The sequence below is a fragment of the Phocoena phocoena genome, chromosome 19, assembly GCF_963924675.1.
Source record: "Phocoena phocoena chromosome 19, mPhoPho1.1, whole genome shotgun sequence".
Lineage (NCBI taxonomy): Eukaryota > Metazoa > Chordata > Mammalia > Artiodactyla > Phocoenidae > Phocoena > Phocoena phocoena.
In genome coordinates, this window is record NC_089237.1 from 6,895,770 (window position 1) to 6,914,917 (window position 19,148).

General features: G+C 47.4%; 2 protein-coding genes across 2 annotated transcripts; both read right to left on the bottom strand.

Moving 5' to 3' along the window:
* Window positions 1-1,227: 1,227 nt before the first annotated feature.
* Window positions 1,228-2,656, bottom strand: NT5C (5', 3'-nucleotidase, cytosolic). The gene is made up of 5 exons (XM_065897056.1): window positions 2,459-2,656; window positions 2,007-2,107; window positions 1,865-1,925; window positions 1,528-1,642; window positions 1,228-1,409 (listed from the first exon to the last, which is right to left on the bottom strand). Exons 1-5 carry the CDS (start codon window positions 2,654-2,656, stop codon window positions 1,228-1,230), a joined length of 657 nt encoding a protein of 218 aa, XP_065753128.1.
* Window positions 2,657-4,821: 2,165 nt separating this feature from the next.
* Window positions 4,822-17,338, bottom strand: JPT1 (Jupiter microtubule associated homolog 1). The gene is made up of 5 exons (XM_065896969.1): window positions 17,174-17,338; window positions 10,267-10,409; window positions 9,825-9,922; window positions 8,890-8,908; window positions 4,822-5,859 (listed from the first exon to the last, which is right to left on the bottom strand). The coding sequence occupies exons 1-5, from the start codon at window positions 17,227-17,229 to the stop codon at window positions 5,711-5,713; spliced, it is 465 nt and encodes a 154-aa protein (XP_065753041.1). The 5' UTR covers window positions 17,230-17,338; the 3' UTR covers window positions 4,822-5,710.
* Between the last annotated feature and the right edge of the window lie 1,810 nt (window positions 17,339-19,148).

A 19,148-nucleotide genomic window follows, 5' to 3' on the forward strand; every position in this document is an offset into this window, starting at 1 on the left:
AACTGTTTATCCACACAGGCCTATCAGCCGGGGACCATGTTAGGGCTTCAAAGACGAAGACGTGGTTCCTGATCTTGAGTGTCGCAGCCCAGTGACTGTTAACATGGCCATCAGGCATTAAGACGGAGGCCATGAGGGTGACACATTAGAATACAGGCACAAACTCTTCGAGCTGTTGTCTTTTCCCTTCACCACCCCATGGTACGTGCCTGGAAGCCCTGGCCTGCCTTCTCTGCCATCAGGGTTAGTGAGGTTGGGGCGGGGGGTCCCTGTCCCTGGAAATCTGCCTCAGGCTGGCTTCAGGGATGCAAGTAAGAGAGGTGCTCAAGGGAGATGGGACCAGATACTGACAGCAAGCGAATGGCTCAGAGTCTAGTGTCAGCTGCTCAGCACAGGGGAAAGGGTGTGGGCCCCCTTGGAAAGGTGGGGTTCAGGAGCAGTGGAAGGTCCTGGCCTCCCTTAAGGATGACCTCTTTTTTTTCTTTTTTAAAATTTTATTTATTTTTGGCTGCGTTGGGTCTTTGTTGCTGCGCACGGGCTTTCTCTGGTTGCAGCGAGCGGGGGCTACTCTTCATTGGGGTGCACGGGCTTCTCATTGCAGTGGCTTCTCTTGTTGCAGAGCACGGGCTGTAGGGCGCGCAGGCTTCAGTAGTTGTGGCACGTGGGCTCAGTAGTTGTGGCTCGTGGGCTCTAGAGCACAGGCCCAGTAGTTGTGGCGCAGTTGCTCCGCGGCGTGTGTGATCTTCCTGGACCAGGGCTCGAACCCGTGTCCCCTGCACTGGCAGGCAGATTCTTAACCACTGCGCCACCAGGGAAGCCCAAGGATGACCTCTTACATGGCCAAGGAAAGGCAGATTCGAGAGGAGTGGTTTCCAGGTGGACGTGGAGGTGGGCAGACTATGGAACTAATGGACTAAGGAGACGAGACGGAGGGAGGTGAAGGCCTCCTCATTGGCCTCTGTCCCAGCTGCCCTTGTGGGGCTCCTGTTCCTTCGCTTCCCCCAAATAAAAGGCCATAAGAGAGCAGTGAGCCACAGTGTTTTATTAAAAAGGTTCCTGATTTTCCCACGATGTTTCCAGGCCAGCTCTGCCAGGAGGGTTCAGGTGGCTGGCACAGTGCTGAGGGGTCATTGCCATGATGCTGCCCTGTCGCTCAGTTCTGCCCGGGCTCGCTGCTGGTCTGCCTTCCCTTCCATCAGCTACTGTCCACGGCCATGGCCCCTCACCTCATTCCTGGGGTGGCCCCAGGCCGGTTCGGTCCCGCTGCAGGGCTCCCCGCTTGCTGTCTATAATCTCCTTCCAGTTGTCCCTCCAGGAGAGCAGCCGTCTCCGTGGGGGGGGCAGGGCCAGGTGCTGGTTGTGGCAGCAGGTGAACAAGATGTGCTCCCAGCTTGGGGTCTCCTCTTGGCCTGCGACAGGACACGGGAGGAAGGCAGGGATACACTCTGTAATCTGGTTATTTTTACTCCCTCTCCCTAATCCCAGCAGGCTAGATGCCTGGAGGTTGCTAGGGAAAAGGGCTCCTACCTTGAATGGTGTCCTTGTCATCAATGAGGAGGTCCCCCAAGACCACCGTCTTGTCCCTCGTCAAGATAATGCGCTCCACAAACTGGGGCCCCAGGTGCTTCTCCACCCAGCGGTACTGTGAGGTGGGCATAGGTGGCTCAGTAGGGCCTGACGGGCCCTTGAATTCAGGGCCAGTGAGCAAGTAGGTGTGAGGGAGGGTCTACAGCAGCTCATGAGAGATATGGCTCCCCTCTACCCCCCCACCCCCACCCCCGACTGTCTCTGTTTCTGCCGCTTTCTTTCAAAGATCAGGGCTTAGGAGCCTAAGTCTGCGGGTGAAGTGCTGGGGCAGCCGCACCTTCTCGTGCACACAGTGGTCATACTTCATCAGAGGGCTGGTGCAGATGAAGACCTCGGTGCTGCGGGGGCGGGGGGGGGCGGTTAGACAGGGTGGTGCCAACCCCTGCTCCCCACCCCCCTCCCTCCCCGCCCTTCCTCACTCCTGCATGTCATTCATCTCCCGCATTGCTTCCAAGGCTCCAGGGATGGGCTCCAAGTCTAGGAAAAAGCCTGGGGCTTCATACACACTGGCCACTTTGTCCTGAAAGATACAGTGTTCCCGTCCTGGCTCTGATCCCAGCAGACCTCTCCAGCCCCAGCGAGGACTCTCAAAGTGAAGTTCCTGGGGGGGCTTCGGTCCCCAAATCAGAGTCTCAGGTAGAGGACTTTGTTCAGGGGTAAGTACTCCCCCAGACTGTCTAGTCCTGAGGTGAACTGTGGATTCTGAAGTGAGAGCTTTGTTAATTTTAAACAGGAAGGTGTCACTGGACATGGAGCAGAGACAGTCCTGACCCAAGGGGAAGTCTCCCCACTCCCAGGTGTCCTGTGGGGTCGGGGCTCCCCGCTCCAGGGCGGCCCCATGCCGCCGCCGCCCCCCCCCCCACCTCCCTACCGCCAGGTCCGGGCGCAGGGCTCGGTACTGCTCGCAGGCGAGGAAGCCGCGGCGCTCCTGCAGCGGCACGTGCGGCTCCCGGGGGAAGCTTCGGCGGAAGCCCCGCAGGAGGCCGGCCTCGAAATCCGCCAGAACGCCGTCCATGTCCACCAGCACCCGCACTGGCCGCCCGCGCCGCGCAGCCATCTGTATCGCCATCGCTGCGAGGCAGGCGGCCCGGCGGAAACGTGGCCCCGGGAGCCGCCGCGCGGACCTGGACGAGGGCACTGCAGCTTCCGGAGCCGTGGGGTGGGCGGGCTCGACCGCGGCTGATTTGCATGGGCAGCCCCGTTTCGGGGGGCGGGGCCGGCGTGGCGATGGCTTGCGCTGCTTTCTGGTCTGAGGACGCACCTACGTGCACATCAGCAGCCTTCCACGCTGTAGCAGACGTCCTCGCTCACCCCGAATGTTACTCGGGGCAGAACTTCCAGGGGCCCGACAGGAGGGACTATCTTAAATACTGGGAAGCGTCGTCTAACAAGGAGTCAAGCCTCCTTAAACCTGAGACGCCATACCTGCGCACCCTGCTGTGGGGACCGGCGCAGAGCTTCCAACCCGTCAAGGCAGCACCAACCCACGGCCCCAATCACGGGGACTCCCAGTAACGGTCAGAAGTGAATGAATCTGATGAGGACAACTGGTTCGTGTGAGCAGAGCTCCTCAGAGACAAACGCATAAACCAGAGTTGGCGTGAAACATGGGAGCATCTGCCTTAAACATCCAGTTCCACCTGGAAGAGGCGATTTTACCACCAGGCTCAGGTAATCGGGACAATCCTTTTTGTGGAACTGACAGGTCTCTAGAATTGGCAGTTCCATCCTCCTCTAGGAAATGCTTAGCATTGCTAAGTTTTGTTGACTCTCCTTTTTGTAGATTTCACGCAATTTCCTGACTACATGTAAATATATTTACCTACAAACTAGATTCAGATTTGAGTAAGTGACCCATCTTCCTGTAGTTCCCCACCTCAGCACCCCAATACGTCTAAACCCAATGGAACAGAAGCATAAGGAAGGGGAGCCTGGCGATCTAATTTTAAAATGCTAAAGAGGTAGAACAGACATCAGCAGTAAACACCAAGCCACTTGAGACACATAACTGTGTAAAAGGTCCACAGTCAACGAAATGCTGATTCTTCTGCCATCGTCATCATTTTAAGATCATTCAACTTCATCTTCTAAACCCTAAGCTTTCTAACTGGAAAATTCAACACCCTTAGCAAACATGTTTACATAGGATTTTCTAAAATCTGTAATAGTACCAAAATGACTGGCAGAACACCTTTAGGCTAGGCACTTACCTTCACAGAATAAAAAACTAAAGCCAAGTCACAAGTTGTGACACAAATCAGGGACCTCTCTTGCCCAGGAGCTCCACCATTACTGAGAGAGAAGGGTGCAGGTTCCCTATCTCTGAAGTCATGACAAACCGTAACTCAGGTGATTGGTAGGGCTAACCTGTTCTGGTGAACCTGGAAAGACTGTGTAGCACAGCTGTTGATTTTCCATTTTGCAAGTACTTTACACAGTAAGGGAGAAACACTTAACACCTCCACAACCTATGGTCACCCTTATTCTTCCCAAAGACATGCCCAGTAAGTCAGAATAGCTGGTGGTTACACACTAGGTTTGAGTCATTTCAGTCATGGGAAGGTTTTTAGAGGTGACCTCATTCAAAAGTCTTACTTTTAAGTCAGGAAACTGAGCTCCCAAATGACAAGCCCAAGGCACATAGCTGGTCGGTAGCACAGCTAGACCTAAAAAGCCGATTTACAGTGCCCAATTTGGACACTTAATATAGCATGTTGGTCTGGAACTTTCTGCCTAGAACCTAGTGAGCTTTCTCCCATCTTCTGTCTCCTGTATCGCTTGAGAGGACTCAGATGACCCTGTCCCCTTCTATCTACATGGACCCTTCCTTTCTTTGGAGCCTTCTTCTCTGACCACCCACCATTGAGAAGCACCCTACAGGCATGAGAGGACTTGAAATTTTGAATGTTAGCACCCAGCACAGGAGGGTAGGTGGTAGAAGAGTGTAAAGGGTATTGGCTAATAATTATTTTGGATACCAATTATCCATATTATTCCTGTATTTTATTACCAGAGAGCCATTAATTTTCATTTTGGCATTCTGAACTCGTGCTCTCTGACTTGAAAGCTGCTTTCTTTAGAGAGAAGCCCACTTCTCTCTGGGCCTTTGTTAGTGTGTTCTAACTTTAATGGCTCATCAAATCATTGGGCAACAAGGTTGATAGTAACAAAGAAAAAAGCAACTAAGCAAGTAGAACTCCTGAAACAATCTCAAAAAGATGACACAGGACACTGTTTCAAAATTTGTACATTGTTTACTTTAAGCAACAGTCCAGGATTGTGAAGTACAACACATTTTAAGGATGAGACTTTCTTTCATGGTCAAGCACCAGCATCATGCACACAGCTTCAAGTTATCTAAGAAGAGCACTGCCCCCGGGGCGGGGGGGGGGGGTCCCTTCACCAGGAAGTCCCATTTCCATGTGGTCCCCACCCCTGCTTCACCACCTGGAGTTCGTCAGTCTGAGCGTACAGCGAAGCCTCCCTCTGCGTGGGAGCAGCAGGCTTTGCTCAGCCAGCCAAGTTAGTATCTGGCTGAAATATTTCTCAAGGTTCAGAAATGAAAGGCAGTTGTTTGTTGTGTTTTGCTTTGCAGGCAGCAAGGCATGGGGCGCAGGCCTCTGTCGCTCCATATGGCGCAGGAAGGTGCTTTTTGCAACGGGCACTGACAAGTTAGGGCAACACCAGGTAGGCTCAGCGTCAAGACAACCTTGTTTGGGGGCCTGAAGGGACAGCGCCTGTGGACCGTTTACTGGCCTGTCCGATCCAGGCTTGGTAAACCCTAGTAAAGCTGACAAGAAAAGGGTTTTAAAAACCTCAGTACAAAAGATCCTCTAACACATTTGAAACCAATTTATCTGTTCTTAAAAACACGGTACTAAGTGTCACAAAGCTTTCCCTCCAATCTACTACTAGAAAACTCTCATGCCAAGGCCTATAGCCCCAGAGGAATCAGGACAGACAGAGAACCTGTTCTTCCAAAATAAAAAAAGACAGCAGTACATAAAGTGCTTCTTTTTTAATGAAACAAAATCCAAAACGTGTACAGTCAGGCTCAAGCTGTGCAGTTCACAAGCACGGAGAAAACAAAGAAACGAAACGACAGCGTTCAGGGCGGACGGAGCTAACCCAGGACGAGGCTGGACTTGCCACCAGGGGGGTTCCTCCGGGATGGCACGGGCGCCGGTGCCACTGGGCTGGGCACAGGGGCAGCGGGCACAGGCTTCTCCTCGCTCTGCCCCAGGCTGGCCTGCAAGTCTGTGTCTACGTTTTCTAGGAAAACAGAATGAAATTAAGGCTAATAACTATTCCCAGTGAAGATGAAAAGCCTAAGTGTTTTGGCTTTTGGGGTTTTTTTTGAGGATGGTTCAAACCATGCCTAGAGCTATAAAGAAGAAACCAACAATTACCAACCATCTGGCAGCCACTATCCAGAATTAACCACTGTTAATGTTTTGCCGTATTTGTCCCCAGATCTTTTTCTGTGTACGTTCCTTTCTAAATTACAGAAATATATGAAGACATAAATATTTTAAATGAGAACATTACAGACAAGCTCTAGGCCCGTCTGTCCTGATGGTCCAGTGGTTAAGACTCCGCGTCCCCAATGCAGGGGGCCCGTCACAATATCTGGTCAGGGAACTAGATCCCACACACATGCCGCAGCTAAAAGCGCTAGGTCCCTGACCACGGCTCCACCTTTATGTGGGTCTCCTCTCCCTATACACAGAGGCCCTACTACTAGTTGTGTGCATTCCTCTAGTCCATTTGTTTTATGTATATTTTGTGTATTTTATTTCCAGTAAATTACATAGAATAGTGTTTTTGTTGTATTTAACATAAATAATATCAATTTCTTTTTTTTTTAACTTTTGGACATTTACCCCCACTTACACACATGGTCATGATTCACCTTGCTTAAATAATTGCTTTATATTATGTACAGAATATATATGATTAAGCCTCTACCGATAGCAAAAAATTGAAACTAATCCAACCATTCCGAAACTAATGCGCACACTCTGGAACGTGTGCCCACAGGGCCACGAGCTGTCATCTTCAATTTGAACAGATCACACACCACCTTCCCCAGTGGCTATACAAGTTCTACCCCACTGCCCGTGTCAGAGTATGCTCTCCCTACATCTTTCCATTTCCACCACTTGATAACCATCTCACCTTAATATTTGACGAACTGATGGGTGAAAAATATTTTTAAATTCCTGTTATATGTTACATTTTCATGATTAATGGGTGAGGTTGATTTTTTTTTTAAACGATACAATATCCAGTTGTACAGACATTTATTAAAGAATCTACCTCCCCGCTACTGATCTGTAATATATTAACCCAGTCACTCCCATCATGTTAACCTGGCACTTTCCACATTAAAGTCTTAAGAATTAGTGTATTATTATCCGATATCCTAAATATTGCTTGATTGATTCCCTGACTGATTTGTGAAATTCCCAACAAGCATATATCCTTAAACGGGTAGTTTCCATTGGATCAAAGTCAAGAGTGACTGCAAAAGAAAAAACGCTAGGGACTTCCCCAGTGGCGCAGTGGTTAAGAATCCATCTGCCAGTGCAGGGGACACAGGTTCGAGCCCTGGTCCGGGAAGATCCCACATGCTATGGAGCAACTAAGCCCGTGTGCCACAACTACTGAAGCCCGCGCACCTAGAGCCCGTGCTGTGCAACAAGAGAAGCTACCGCAATGAGAAGCCCGCGCACCACAACTAGAGAAAGCCCACGCGCAGCAACGAAGACCCGACACAGCCAAAAATAAATAAACTTTTAAAAATAAATAAACTTCCTGGACTTTTTCTCTCTTTCTTCAAGATTTCCAAAGTCCTCCCTGTAGCCATTCCTGTGTTTAATTACCCAAAAGATGATGGCAATATATCCAAGCAAAATATGTTTTATTTCAACTGAGCAGAACAGCTTGGCTTTGCAGTGAAATTGCCAACAGAACTGGGGTCGACCTTCACTCACCAGACCTGTCCTGAATGATTATGCCCTTGTCATTTTATGACAAATGAGCTGAAAGTAGAAGCAGTCAGGAACACAGAATAATCAGGTGGCAAAACTGATGATCATTTGGGGAAAAAAAGGAAGGACCTGCACTGTACAGCTGCCTGTGCTGTTCATTCACCTCAAGGATCTGCAACGCTGAGCTGGGGGTCGGGGGGAGAATTAATCATTAGCAAATGCCTTATCTTTTCCTGACTTCAGGGCCCTCACTTCTCTGGGCTCCCCAAATTTCTCATTATATCCATTGGCCAAAATTAGTGAAAGATTAGCTGATGCTTGCTAAACAAGGTCTGACATTGGAAGTACTTCAGAATATGAAAAGCAGCAGAATCAAAAAGCCTAGATTTTCTTTACCTCTAGAACAATCTTTTTAAATGGAACAAGTTGGACAGGAACAATAACTAATACACCTTCAGTCCAGTGAGAACCTAATCTGTCCGTGGAGGAAAAACCCAGGTAATGCTCCATGGTTCAGAAGATTCTCCTCCCGTCACGCCCAGCAAGAAACGATGAGAGGACAGAAGGGGAATGTGATTCTCATTAAACATTTCTGTTTCCCTGGAAGATTGACTCACAAATTGTAATGGCAGAAAAAGGCCTTGAGGAAGCGGCTTCATCCTCCTAGATCAGGGCGCCCTGTGACGGCTGCATGTCACTGAGTCAACTTTAACCTGACTGCTGCTGGCCGACATGCGTAAACCTCTCATCACACGCGCCGGCAATTCTCTGGCGCTTGTTGAAGAAGTGCCAATAAGCACTTCAAAGGTTTTAAATAATTAAATGATTACAGCTCATTTCCACATGTAATTGGTGATATGGGTGCTAAATGAAAACTTCACCGGCCCGCTAAGTCATCATTCACGAGATCACAGGGTTACAGCACCTCAGTATAAAATCAAACAAATTTTCTAAATTAAATGCTGAGGGCTGACTTGAAATGCTAGAGACTTTTACTAAAAAGCTCTCATTGAGTGTAACAAATACCAACCTGATTAACGCCCGTCTGTTCTTAAAGGATTCTCCAGTGGTTTTCCTTTCTAGTACGTTTCTAGCATTGCTCTCACTGCTGGCCGATACCAAACGTGGCCACGCTTGCTAGCTTTCCAGTTTCATTTTGCCTTCCTCTCCACCCAGAGGGTGCTGGCATTGGGGTAAAGCCAGGTTCACTCCCCAGTCTCCTTCCCTAAGACATGACTTGAATACAAATTCCAGTCTATTCTAACATTTACAGAACCAGAAGTTGTGATACTTTTTCAGAAGTACTCACCATGAACATCACCTTCTCCCTGGAAAAGAAAAAAATTAACAATTTACTTCAGATTTTAATTTTGCCACACACAAAGAAAAACAGAGTTCAGAGACGCTACTGTCTATTTGAAGCCAAATGTGAAGTTTTGTTTTGATGTAGTCAAGTTCAGGGTCACGCTGCCATTACAGTAAACAAACTTTATTCACCCTGGGACAATGCTACACAGAAATGCTGCTGGACAAGTTGTCCCGGTGCCAGTAACGTGCCCCGAACACCAAAAGACCTTAACATTTACGCTGATGACCTTGTATCAATTCGCATTTCAGAGGATCTTTTATCAGAAAATTGGTAAACCTGTCCTTTCACTCCCCCCTCCTTTCTCCTAATCTAGCTGTTGAAGGGCCTCCATCAGTTCCAAAGCCTTTCTACAGGTCTCCCCACACCCAGATGGCTGATGCCTCCATGTGCTCTGAGGTCCCTACTCAGGGGGACATCCTACCAGGCTTTCCAAACACATACCTGGGGCTCACAGGCCGTGATCACCTGCAGACAAAGAATGGTAACACCATGGTATACAGCCTCCTGGAGTTCAGCTCAAAACAACTGGGCAACCTCTGCCAACAACTAAAACAGTCCTTGAGCTCAGATATGCTACTATGTGTGAGATACACATGGAGTACGAGTGATCCTGTTTCAAAAATCAATACTGAAGGACAGAGACTAATCCTAGTGGTAGCAGAGACATACGAACAGACCAAGATCCCATTGACTCACCTTTCTGACTGACTGTCAGTCTTCCATCACCAGTATGGTTAGTGCCTTTCCTAACTACCTCTATGTAAAACTCCAGTGGCAGGTCTCAGTACAAGGGGGTTGGTGCAGGGCAGGTGGAATTAATTTCTCAACTGTATAAACCTCAAAGCCTGTCTTTCTCCCCACACTGTCACACTGACCTTCAGATCTAAGAAGTCTCCTGGGTTTGCTTCAGAAGAGTTACTTCTCTGGGGTCCAGATGACTCAGAATCTTCCCGGTCACCACAAGACTTGGCACCTGAATCAAAATATACTTTCTTAAGGAATACAATGGAAAGACCTAAAGCAAAACACTTTAATTAGTTAGTCTCATACTACAGCATGAGCTAACAGTGTTAGGGAATGACGGCTTAAAAGTTCTACAGAGGGTCTAAATAACCCAGCCTGACGGTTGTCCTTATTCTGATCCGTTACACAGACTCCCAGCATTTCCCATTTCTTAGTCCTCGTCTCTCCTCCCATGACAAGCTTTAATTGTTGTCTCTCATGATTAAGCTAGATTTTACTCATCGGCACAAAACCAGCTGTGGTGGTTCTGCTGGGTCCGTCCCTTTGACCAGGGTTCACGGATACTAACAGTACCTGCCGACTTGGCCCAGGAAGGGGGATTTTCCTCAGGTGTCCCAAAGATGCTAGAGGCCATTTTATTCCGCCTCACGGGTTGTTCTGTTGGTTCATCAAAACCTAATGAAAAATTGGATCCACCACCTGGAGGCCGCAAAACCCTAGGAATGATGGCAAAACAACGATTTCAGATCAGATCAAAACATTTCTTGGCACACTTGTTTTCAAACACCTTTCATTTTTCTCAACCACTCATTCCACCTACCCACCCCCACACACACACACACAAAAGAGAGCTGCTAATGGGAAAATTAGGAATTGATTTCATCGTGGTATAAATTCAGTGCTGGGTGTTAAGGTATGAAATCCCGCTCTGTAGTATCTGTGGCGAGGTTGCGCATCACACAAGGCGGCTGAAACGGCCTGAGAGCACCCATAGCAGGCTGCTCGGCGTCCCATTTTAGGAAAAGGCAGAAACCTAATGGATGTTGTCTATCAGGCTCCGCTGGACACTTGCAAAGAAGTTGAGAAGCACATCTTGTTATTTATTTAAAAAAAAACTGTTCGGGGGACTTCCCCGGTGGTCCAGTGGTAAAGAACCCACCTTCCAATGCAGGGGACTCGGGTTCAATCCCTGGTCAGGGAACTAAGATCCCATATGCCCCATGGCGCAGCCAAAAAAAAAAAAAAAAAAAAAAAGGGTTCCATTTTTATTTTCAACGAAATTTTTAAAATGGAAGAATATACATATAAAAGTTGACCAATTTAGAAGCCCAAGGAAGACTGGTAATAGTCTCTCCCGTCTCAGCATGACTCACAAGCCCTGTTTATACACTTGTACCTCACTGTTCTCACTAATCATCATGAGTGATCAGCCACAAGGAGACAGTCAATGAGAAATTAAGTTTAGGACCCCATGGCATGCTGTATATCCATGCACCTTTAGATACCATCTACAGCTGTTTTGTTTGACAAGGAAATACAGCACATTCACATTTCCAGATCTTCTTGACACAGGTTGACCAGTTTGTCCCCTCTGTGGAAAAACTCAATTGAATTTGTCCTGTCACCACTCAAAACAGAAAATGGAGATGGTTTCATGGAAAGATTTTCTAACTACAGATTCACTTCCTTTATTGGTGATCAGAGGGGTCTGTTTTTCTATTAAATCATTTTGAGTAAGAAACATTTTTCTAGGAAGGTGTTCATTTCATTCAAGTTTCCAAATAAATACGATTGTCATTTGTAAACTCAGCTCTGCAAGTTTTCAAACATAAGGTCTTTCTAGTTCACTGATTTCCAGCTTTTCATTACCACACGGACAACAAAGTCTGTGTGACATGTTCCCCTGAAATTTGATAAGATGTGCCTTATGGCTTGATGTGGTCAGTTTTGTAAATCTTCTATATATGTGCTTGAAAAGAATGTGTATCTGCCAATATGCTATGTGTCTACCAGATAAAGCCTGTAACTGAGTTGTTCAGATCTACTGATTATTAAATATGGTTTATCAATTACTGAGGTTTCTGTTATCAACTTCTACTACAATGGGGGTTTTGTCAGTTTCTCCTCAGGACTCTGTCAAGACAGAGTTCTCTCTCAAAAAGACCACCACTGGGGAACCGCACTTCCACTGCAGGGGACATGGGTTCGATCCCTGATCGGGGAACTAAGATCCTGCAAGCCACACGGTGCAGGGGGGAAAAAAAAAAAGACCACCACTGCAGTATTTTATTTAGTTCGGTAGGGAGAACTGCGTTGGGTTAACTGGCTAGTCATTTTGATTAAAGAAACAAAATATATATTCTTAACTCACTTCATTTACCAAAATAAATTCCAGCTAGGTCAAATATTTCAATTTAAAGCCTAAGACAAAAATATTAGAAGAAAACATGTACGAATATGGTCCTAGTCTTGAAGAAAAGGGCTTTCCTTCTAAGCACAAGATGAAAGCCAGAAACCATGAAAAATGGACAGATTAAACTTGGCAAAAATACACATTTGACAAAGGGTAATATAAATGCTTTTAAAAATAATTTTAAAAATCGAGAGAGGGCTTCCCTGGTGGCGCAGTGGTTGAGAGTCTGCCTGCCGATGCAGGGGACACGGGTTCGTGCCCCAGTCCGGGAAGATCCCACATGCCGCGGAGCGGCTGGGCCCGTGAGCCATGGCAGCTGGGCCTGCGCGTCCGGAGCCTGTGCTCCTCAACAGGAGAGGCCACAACAGTGAGAGGCCCGCCTACCGCAAAAAAAAAAAAAAAAAATCAAGAGAAAAATGGACAAAAGGTAAACAGACAATTAAAAAATATGGATCACGTCTAAACACTGAAAATTTAAATTCACAAGCAAATAAATGAAATTTAAAACAAAAGGATATATTTTTTGCTTATTAGGCTGGTAAAGATGAAAAAAAATGCCAATTTCCAGCATGAATTAAAGTGTGAGAATATAAATTTGCACAAACTTTCTAAAGAACATTCTGATAAAACGTATCAAATGTTTAAGTTTGCATCTTATATGAACCAGCGTTTCTACTTCCAGAAGTTATCCTAAGTAGATAATTAGACATATGTACAAGAACACTTGCAGACGTAGGCTTGGTTACGCCTAAGCAGAACACAAGGAAATCGAGACAAACTTCGCCTCTCAACCATATCTAGTTCTTACCATCTTCTCCAACCCAGTCAGGCCACTTTCTTCACTGTTCAGTGAACTGTTCTGGCTTATCTCCACCTTGGAGTATTTACTCCCATATTTTCTCCTGCCCAGAGCACTCTCCACCCTCTCCTTGGCGACTATTTCAAAATCCAGCCCATTTCTTAAACCTCCACCTCCTCCATGGAGCCCTCCATGACCCTGAAGAATGACAAGTAGGACACTGAGAGGAAAGCATGTTAGACACCCTTCTTCTGGTCACCAGCTCTTTCTGTAAAGGGCCAAATAGTAAATATTCTTGGCTTGTGCTTCGTTTGGTCTTTTGCAACTGTTTAGCTCCATCACGTAGCACAAAAGGCAGCCATAGACAACACAAAAACGAATGAGTGCAGCTATGTTCCAATAAAACTTTATTTCTGGACACTGAAATTTGATTTTCATGTCCTTTTCATAAGTCATGAAAGATTCTTCTTCTTGCCTTTTTAAACCATTTATCAATGTAAAAATCAGGTGCCAGCTGGGCTTGGCTCTCCTCTGTCTAGTTCAGCAAATAGCCTCATTTTTTAAGAGAACGAAGTCAGGCCTTGAGAAGTTCTAAATAAATTGCCCAGCATTAGTTAAGTGACAGAGATGGGGCCAAATCCCAAATCCTCTCTCCCTGACAGGCACACAAGACATGCTCAAAGTGCTGAAATAGGGGAACCACTCTAATACCATTTTTCTCTTTAAACTACATACCTATGTGGTTGGTGCTCTGATTGCTTTTCTTGTTTTCTAGCCTTAGACTGAAGCTATTTCTTATACACATCCTCTAGCATCCTCCCCTAAATCTAATATTCGTGTCTGTGTCCATAGTAAAATTCAGTACTCAATTTATACTAAATTAAAATTTCATTATTTTCCCCGTGCAGGCAGGGAAGACCCGCTTTTATAACATGTAAAACATTAAAAACCCCACTGTTTCTAAGTCTCAGATATTAAATATCCAGTTAGATTAAATTCATTATATGAATTAAGATAAATGTGTTCAGGCATACCTCTTATAATTTTAGGTTTGCTAATTAAATTGTTTAAATCATAATTAAAGGTATGTTATAAATTCTTAATAGTCATTTTCTTATGTTAAAGTTGGAAGTGACTAGGTTTTTATCATTTGTACCTCAAATCAACACACACTTGAAATACTATAATCAAAATTAACCTGCTTCAGGGAATAACCTGGTGGTCCGGTGGTTAGGGCTCCACGCTTCCACAGGATGAGGCACAGTTTGGGGAACTAAGATCCCAAAACAAAAAACAAAATTAACTTGCTTCACTGTCATCCCCTTCATTCCCTAGAGATTAGAATGATTTTCCTTACTATCATAATTAAATTCTCATGAATTATTTCAGCAAGATGAAAATCTTCAGAACCCTAATGGGCCAGGAAATTTTTTTTGCCTTAAAAAAAAAAGACACTAGAACCCAATCACCAGCTTCAAAAGAAAGTCAAAGCTCTGACCGGAGCAACTTTTTAAAGGTCTGTGTTCCTCTTGCAATAGCAGGTACTACCTACTCCGATGACGTCAGTGTTGGAGAGCCCATTTGTAACAGCGAGACATCCCCAAACAAAGGATTTGGATCATAAGACAGAAATTATTTCAATTTTATTTTTTAAGATCCCGCTGTTTTTTCTGAACTATGCATATGACTAGGTCAGGATTACACATCCGAGGCTCAACAAAAATGTGTCCATGTACTGCGGATAGCAATTTTCAAAAAATTACTTTTTCTTTCTTCTCTCTTTAAGTCCCAGAGTTGCTGTATGATCTTTGCAGGTCATTCCTTCCCTATCGAACTAAATTTATAATGTGTTTATGGAGCCAGGAAAATGTTACTGGAGAAAAGAAGTTTAAGAGAAATAGGTGAGATTCTACAAGAAGGAAAGGTAGGAAGTAAATAAAAGACAAAATGCTACAGTCTTGACATTACAATATTGGAGGGAAATTGATGACAACAGGCGAATTAAAACATTTATTTTGCAGACCCCAAAGTCATTTATGTCTCACATGTCAAAGATACAAATCAAAAAGCTAGCGCGAGGGTTCATTTGACCTGGCTACTTGAATCCTCTGCGAGGCGAGGGTTCGTTTGACCTGGCTACTTACTTACTTGAATCCTCTGCGAGGCGAGGGTTCGTTTGACCTGGCTACTTACTTGAATCCTCTGCGAGGCGAGGGTTCGTTTGACCTGGCTACTTACTTACTTGAATCCTCTGCGAGGCGAGGGTTCGTTTGACCTGGCTACTTGAATCCTCTGCGAGGCGAGGGTTCGTTTGACCTGGCTACTTACTTGAATCCTCTGCGAGGCGAGGGTTCGTTTGACCTGGCTACTTACTTACTTGAATCCTCTGCGAGGCGAGGGTTCGTTTGACCTGGCTACTTACTTACTTGAATCCTCTGCGAGGCGAGGGTTCGTTTGACCTGGCTACTTACTTGAATCCTCTGCGAGGCGAGGGTTCGTTTGACCTGGCTACTTACTTACTTGAATCCTCTGCGAGGCGAGGGTTCGTTTGACCTGGCTACTTACTTGAATCCTCTGCGAGGCGAGGGTTCGTTTGACCTGGCTACTTGAATCCTCTGCGAGGCACTAAACTGCACTCAACCCCAAAGGACTAAACCTCAGATTTTTAATATAATGTGTAAATGTTCACATTCCAATCACTACAGTATGACCAGCATCAAGTTGGCCTCATAGCACAAAATGAAAATCCGACGTTCAACTTGTTCCAGTGTCCTCTGAAAAAAAATGATCTCACTGGAAGGATGACAACAGAAGAGGGAGTGACCAGTGTTTTCCTAGGTCTATCCTACTCAAGTTCCCCTTCCTCCCAGTAACACACTAATTTATTTTTTTAAATCTTTCCCATTCTTTTCTACATTTTGAAAGGGAAAGGAATGAGTTGAAAAGGAATGTCATTTCCAACACTCCCTCCTAAGACTCACTGCTGAGGCCTGCTTTTTGTCCCCAAGGACTCCAACCCTTGTGAGACACTGCTATTTCACGGCTGTCTTCTTAGCCCCACAAAATGGCTCCCTTTGTGCCACTTGCCCAGGACCCCCAAGGCTGGCCACACATGACTTCAGGTCATGATCAATGAAGAAGAGATGCTCAGAAAAAGTGGAATCTAAGCTTCCTCCACGCCTTGAGCAGCATCCCTGAGATGCCTGTATCCCACCTTAAAGAACAGCGTGCATGCACTTAGCCGAGACAATGTAGACATCTACCACCGCATCCAAACCCTTCCACCAAGTTAGGCAAGGGCTTGGAAGAGGGACCCTCCCAGTCCAAACACCGTGCCCAGGGCCCCCTTCCCCAAATGCAGTGGCATGAGTGGCCAGAAACGCCCCGGCTACGCAGGTGGAGATAGTACGGAAGAGACAATGGATGTCTCCGGCCCCGCCCAAGAACAGGAAACCTCCTCCGGCAGGGGAATCGCAGCCAGAGGTGAACTCATTTTGCATACGTCAAAGGGGGAAGCGAAAGAGGTGGGTTGCAAACACCGAGGTCCGAAGGTCTGAGCGCAGAAAACCCACTCGGAACGACTCGCTCCCCCTCCCGTTCGGAGGTGGGCGCGGGAGGGGAAGGAGCAGGGGTCTTTCCTTTGTTAGCAGAGGGGGAGGCACTTCGCGGAGGGCTGACGGCTGGGTCCTGAACGGGGGTGAGGGTCGCGACGACCAGCCCCGCCCGAACACAAATGCCACCTGCCGGGCGGACCCGAGTGGGTAGGAGCCCGCCGGACCGATCGCTGCGGCTGCAGGATCTGACCGCCACGCCGGGCGCGGGGCCACCACCTGCCCCGGGCCAGAGGCACGAGCGCGTGGGCGGGGGTGGGACAATAGGGCCGGATCAAGGTGCCACGCGGGCTGCCCGGGCACCCGGGGCCCAAGACCACCGCCCTGGGGCCGAGCCAGTCACGCCACAAAAGGGAGAAAGCGAACCCTCTCGGCACCTCCCGACTAACGAAAACCCGCCGCGCTGCGAGCGCGAGCGGCCACGGCCCTCCCAAGCCCCTAGCTCCAGGGAAGGAATGAATGGAAGAGGAGCAGGAATCGGGCGGGGCCGGCGCGTCAGGTTAGCCGGCGGCACAAAGGGGGAGCTGGTGGCCGAGCCCCACCGCCCGGCCGAGCGCGAGAGCAGCGCCCCGGGCACGTTACCGCCGACGACCTGCCGCCAGACCCGCCTGGCCCCCTGGGCAGCGGCCCTCCCGCCCCCGAGCCCCCGAGCCTCACCGGGAGCTATTCCTGCTGTTGGGGTCGACGCCCTTGAAGGTGGTGGTGGTGGTCATGGCGCCGAGGAGCGAGGTAGGCTGGCGCGGGAGCGGAGAGCTGAAAGGGTCAGGTCTGAGGAGCGTAGAGTACCCCCACAGCCCAGAACCGGCGACCGCTGCAAGAGCCTCCACCGCTGTTTGCCAACCGGACCGCGGCCTTTATAGGGCTCACAAATCCCGCCCCCGCCCCGGCGGCATTGGCCAATTCAAACGGGCCTCTTCACTCCTATTGGCTTCCTGGAGTGCCAAGCATCCTGCGGCTTCACGACGGGCTGAGGCGGCCCCTGCTCAGCCTAAACCCACCCTCTTCCTGGTCAGGGAAGGTCTAGGGAAGTTTCCCCTCCCCCACCCTCAAATCTCGGAGATGATTGGACAAAGGACAAACCTGCCCCGCGCTCGGTACAAGTTGCGCTCGCTGTCACTTAAAAAAGTTACCTTGATAGAAGGAAAAGCTCGCTCTGGGCGAGTTGGAATCCGCAAGCCGAGGGCACATTTATCTTTACCATTAATTTATTTGCCTTACTCATGGAGGGTAGCAAGGGCATGCTCAAGGGATGAAAATAACTGCTACAAATTGACGTTTATTGAATATCTCCTATGTGTCCTGTTTGGAAACCTGACGGTCCCAAAGCAGGAGCACTATGAATCAGCAACAGAAAGCACACAAAGGTGATCCCTTCTAAAAGGACTGGAAATCCTTTACCTTTTAATGTTACTACTTAGCTGTAACGTGTGGTGCGTGCACTGGACCAAAATTACAGTCGTTCCGATTTGAGGGCCTGTTCTCAAGGCTGGTTAATGCCTGGCCTCGGGGAATGGCCACATCCCTTGCTACTAAGACCATGGGAGTAGCCCAGGCCTCTGCAGCTGTTTATAACCATTAAGTCATGACTCTTCCACCTGTCTGGGTAAATCTATCCCTGCAACAAATGCAGACACACTTGGAGGGCTCAGGAATGACTGTTTAGAAGACCGTACTAGCAAAGTCTTGGGCAAACAAGAGGGAAGGCCTTCCCTGTCATGCTGTTTCCCCTTTTTCAGTATTTCCATAACAAGTGAACTACACTCCTCTTTGTGTGGCCTCCTCCTTCCAAGCAGTTTGTGTTGGTCAACCACTCTCCTGGGCTTTCAGGAAAAGCCAGAGACAAGCTCTTCTCTTCTAGAAGGCCTGGATCGTGTCTTTATGTGCTTACCACAGAAGCATGAAGCACACTACTTGTTTGGATTAAAATCTTCCCTTTCCTAAAGGCTGAGCTTAAATTTCCAGAACCTTAAAACAAAAACAAAAAACTGTTCAGGCGAACCCAGCTAGTGAGCACGCATCTCCTCCTGAAAAGTCATATAATTAGGAGGTAGTGGAATATGGTGGTTGCTAGCTCAGGGTCTCAAAGGAGAAATCCAGGTTTGAATCTTGACTCCTGCCTTTTTCTGAGCACTAGTTTCATTTGTAAAATAAGGACTCCATAGAGCTGTGAGGACTGGATGAGGTAATGGATGTAAAGTCCCTGTCCTGACATAAGTCACCAAAGTGACATTTTTATTATCAGACTTACTTGGAAAGTAGCCACATACTTTTTTTTTTTTTTAACAATCTGCTATTGTTTTTTGTTAAGTTAAATGACGGGTTTAGACTTGACTCTTAGGGTCCATTTTGGCCTAAACTTTTGAGTTTGTACTGACTTGCCTTATTTCCTCTGGAAACCAAAAAGCCTAGGTTCTGGTTCTGCTCTCTCCCCATTTAAGACACTTGTAGGTCATTTATATCCTTGAGCCCGGTTTCTTCATCTGTAAAATGGGGCTAACAGCACCTATTCTGCTAGCTTGGGAACGAGATAATTGCAAGACTGTTTTACTCTTTAAATGAAGGCTTTTTTTTTTTTTGAAAGCTTTCTATTAGAGGTACCCCACCTGGCTGCACACCAGAATAATCTATGAGC

Coding starts and splice junctions, on each gene's coding strand:
- NT5C (XM_065897056.1), bottom strand. CDS start 2,656: ATGGCGATACAGATGGCTGCGCGGCGCGGGCGGCCAGTGCGGGTGCTG. Junction 2,108..2,458: donor CCCTGCGCCCGGACCTGGCG/GTAGGGAGGTGG, acceptor TGTATCTTTCAG/GACAAAGTGGCCAGTGTGTA. Junction 1,926..2,006: donor GAGATGAATGACATGCAGGA/GTGAGGAAGGGC, acceptor CCGCCCCCGCAG/CACCGAGGTCTTCATCTGCA.
- JPT1 (XM_065896969.1), bottom strand. CDS start 17,229: ATGACCACCACCACCACCTTCAAGGGCGTCGACCCCAACAGCAGGAAT. Junction 10,410..17,173: donor AACAGCAGGAATAGCTCCCG/GTGAGGCTCGGG, acceptor CATCATTCCTAG/GGTTTTGCGGCCTCCAGGTG. Junction 9,923..10,266: donor TTCCTGGGCCAAGTCGGCAG/GTACTGTTAGTA, acceptor ATTTTGATTCAG/GTGCCAAGTCTTGTGGTGAC.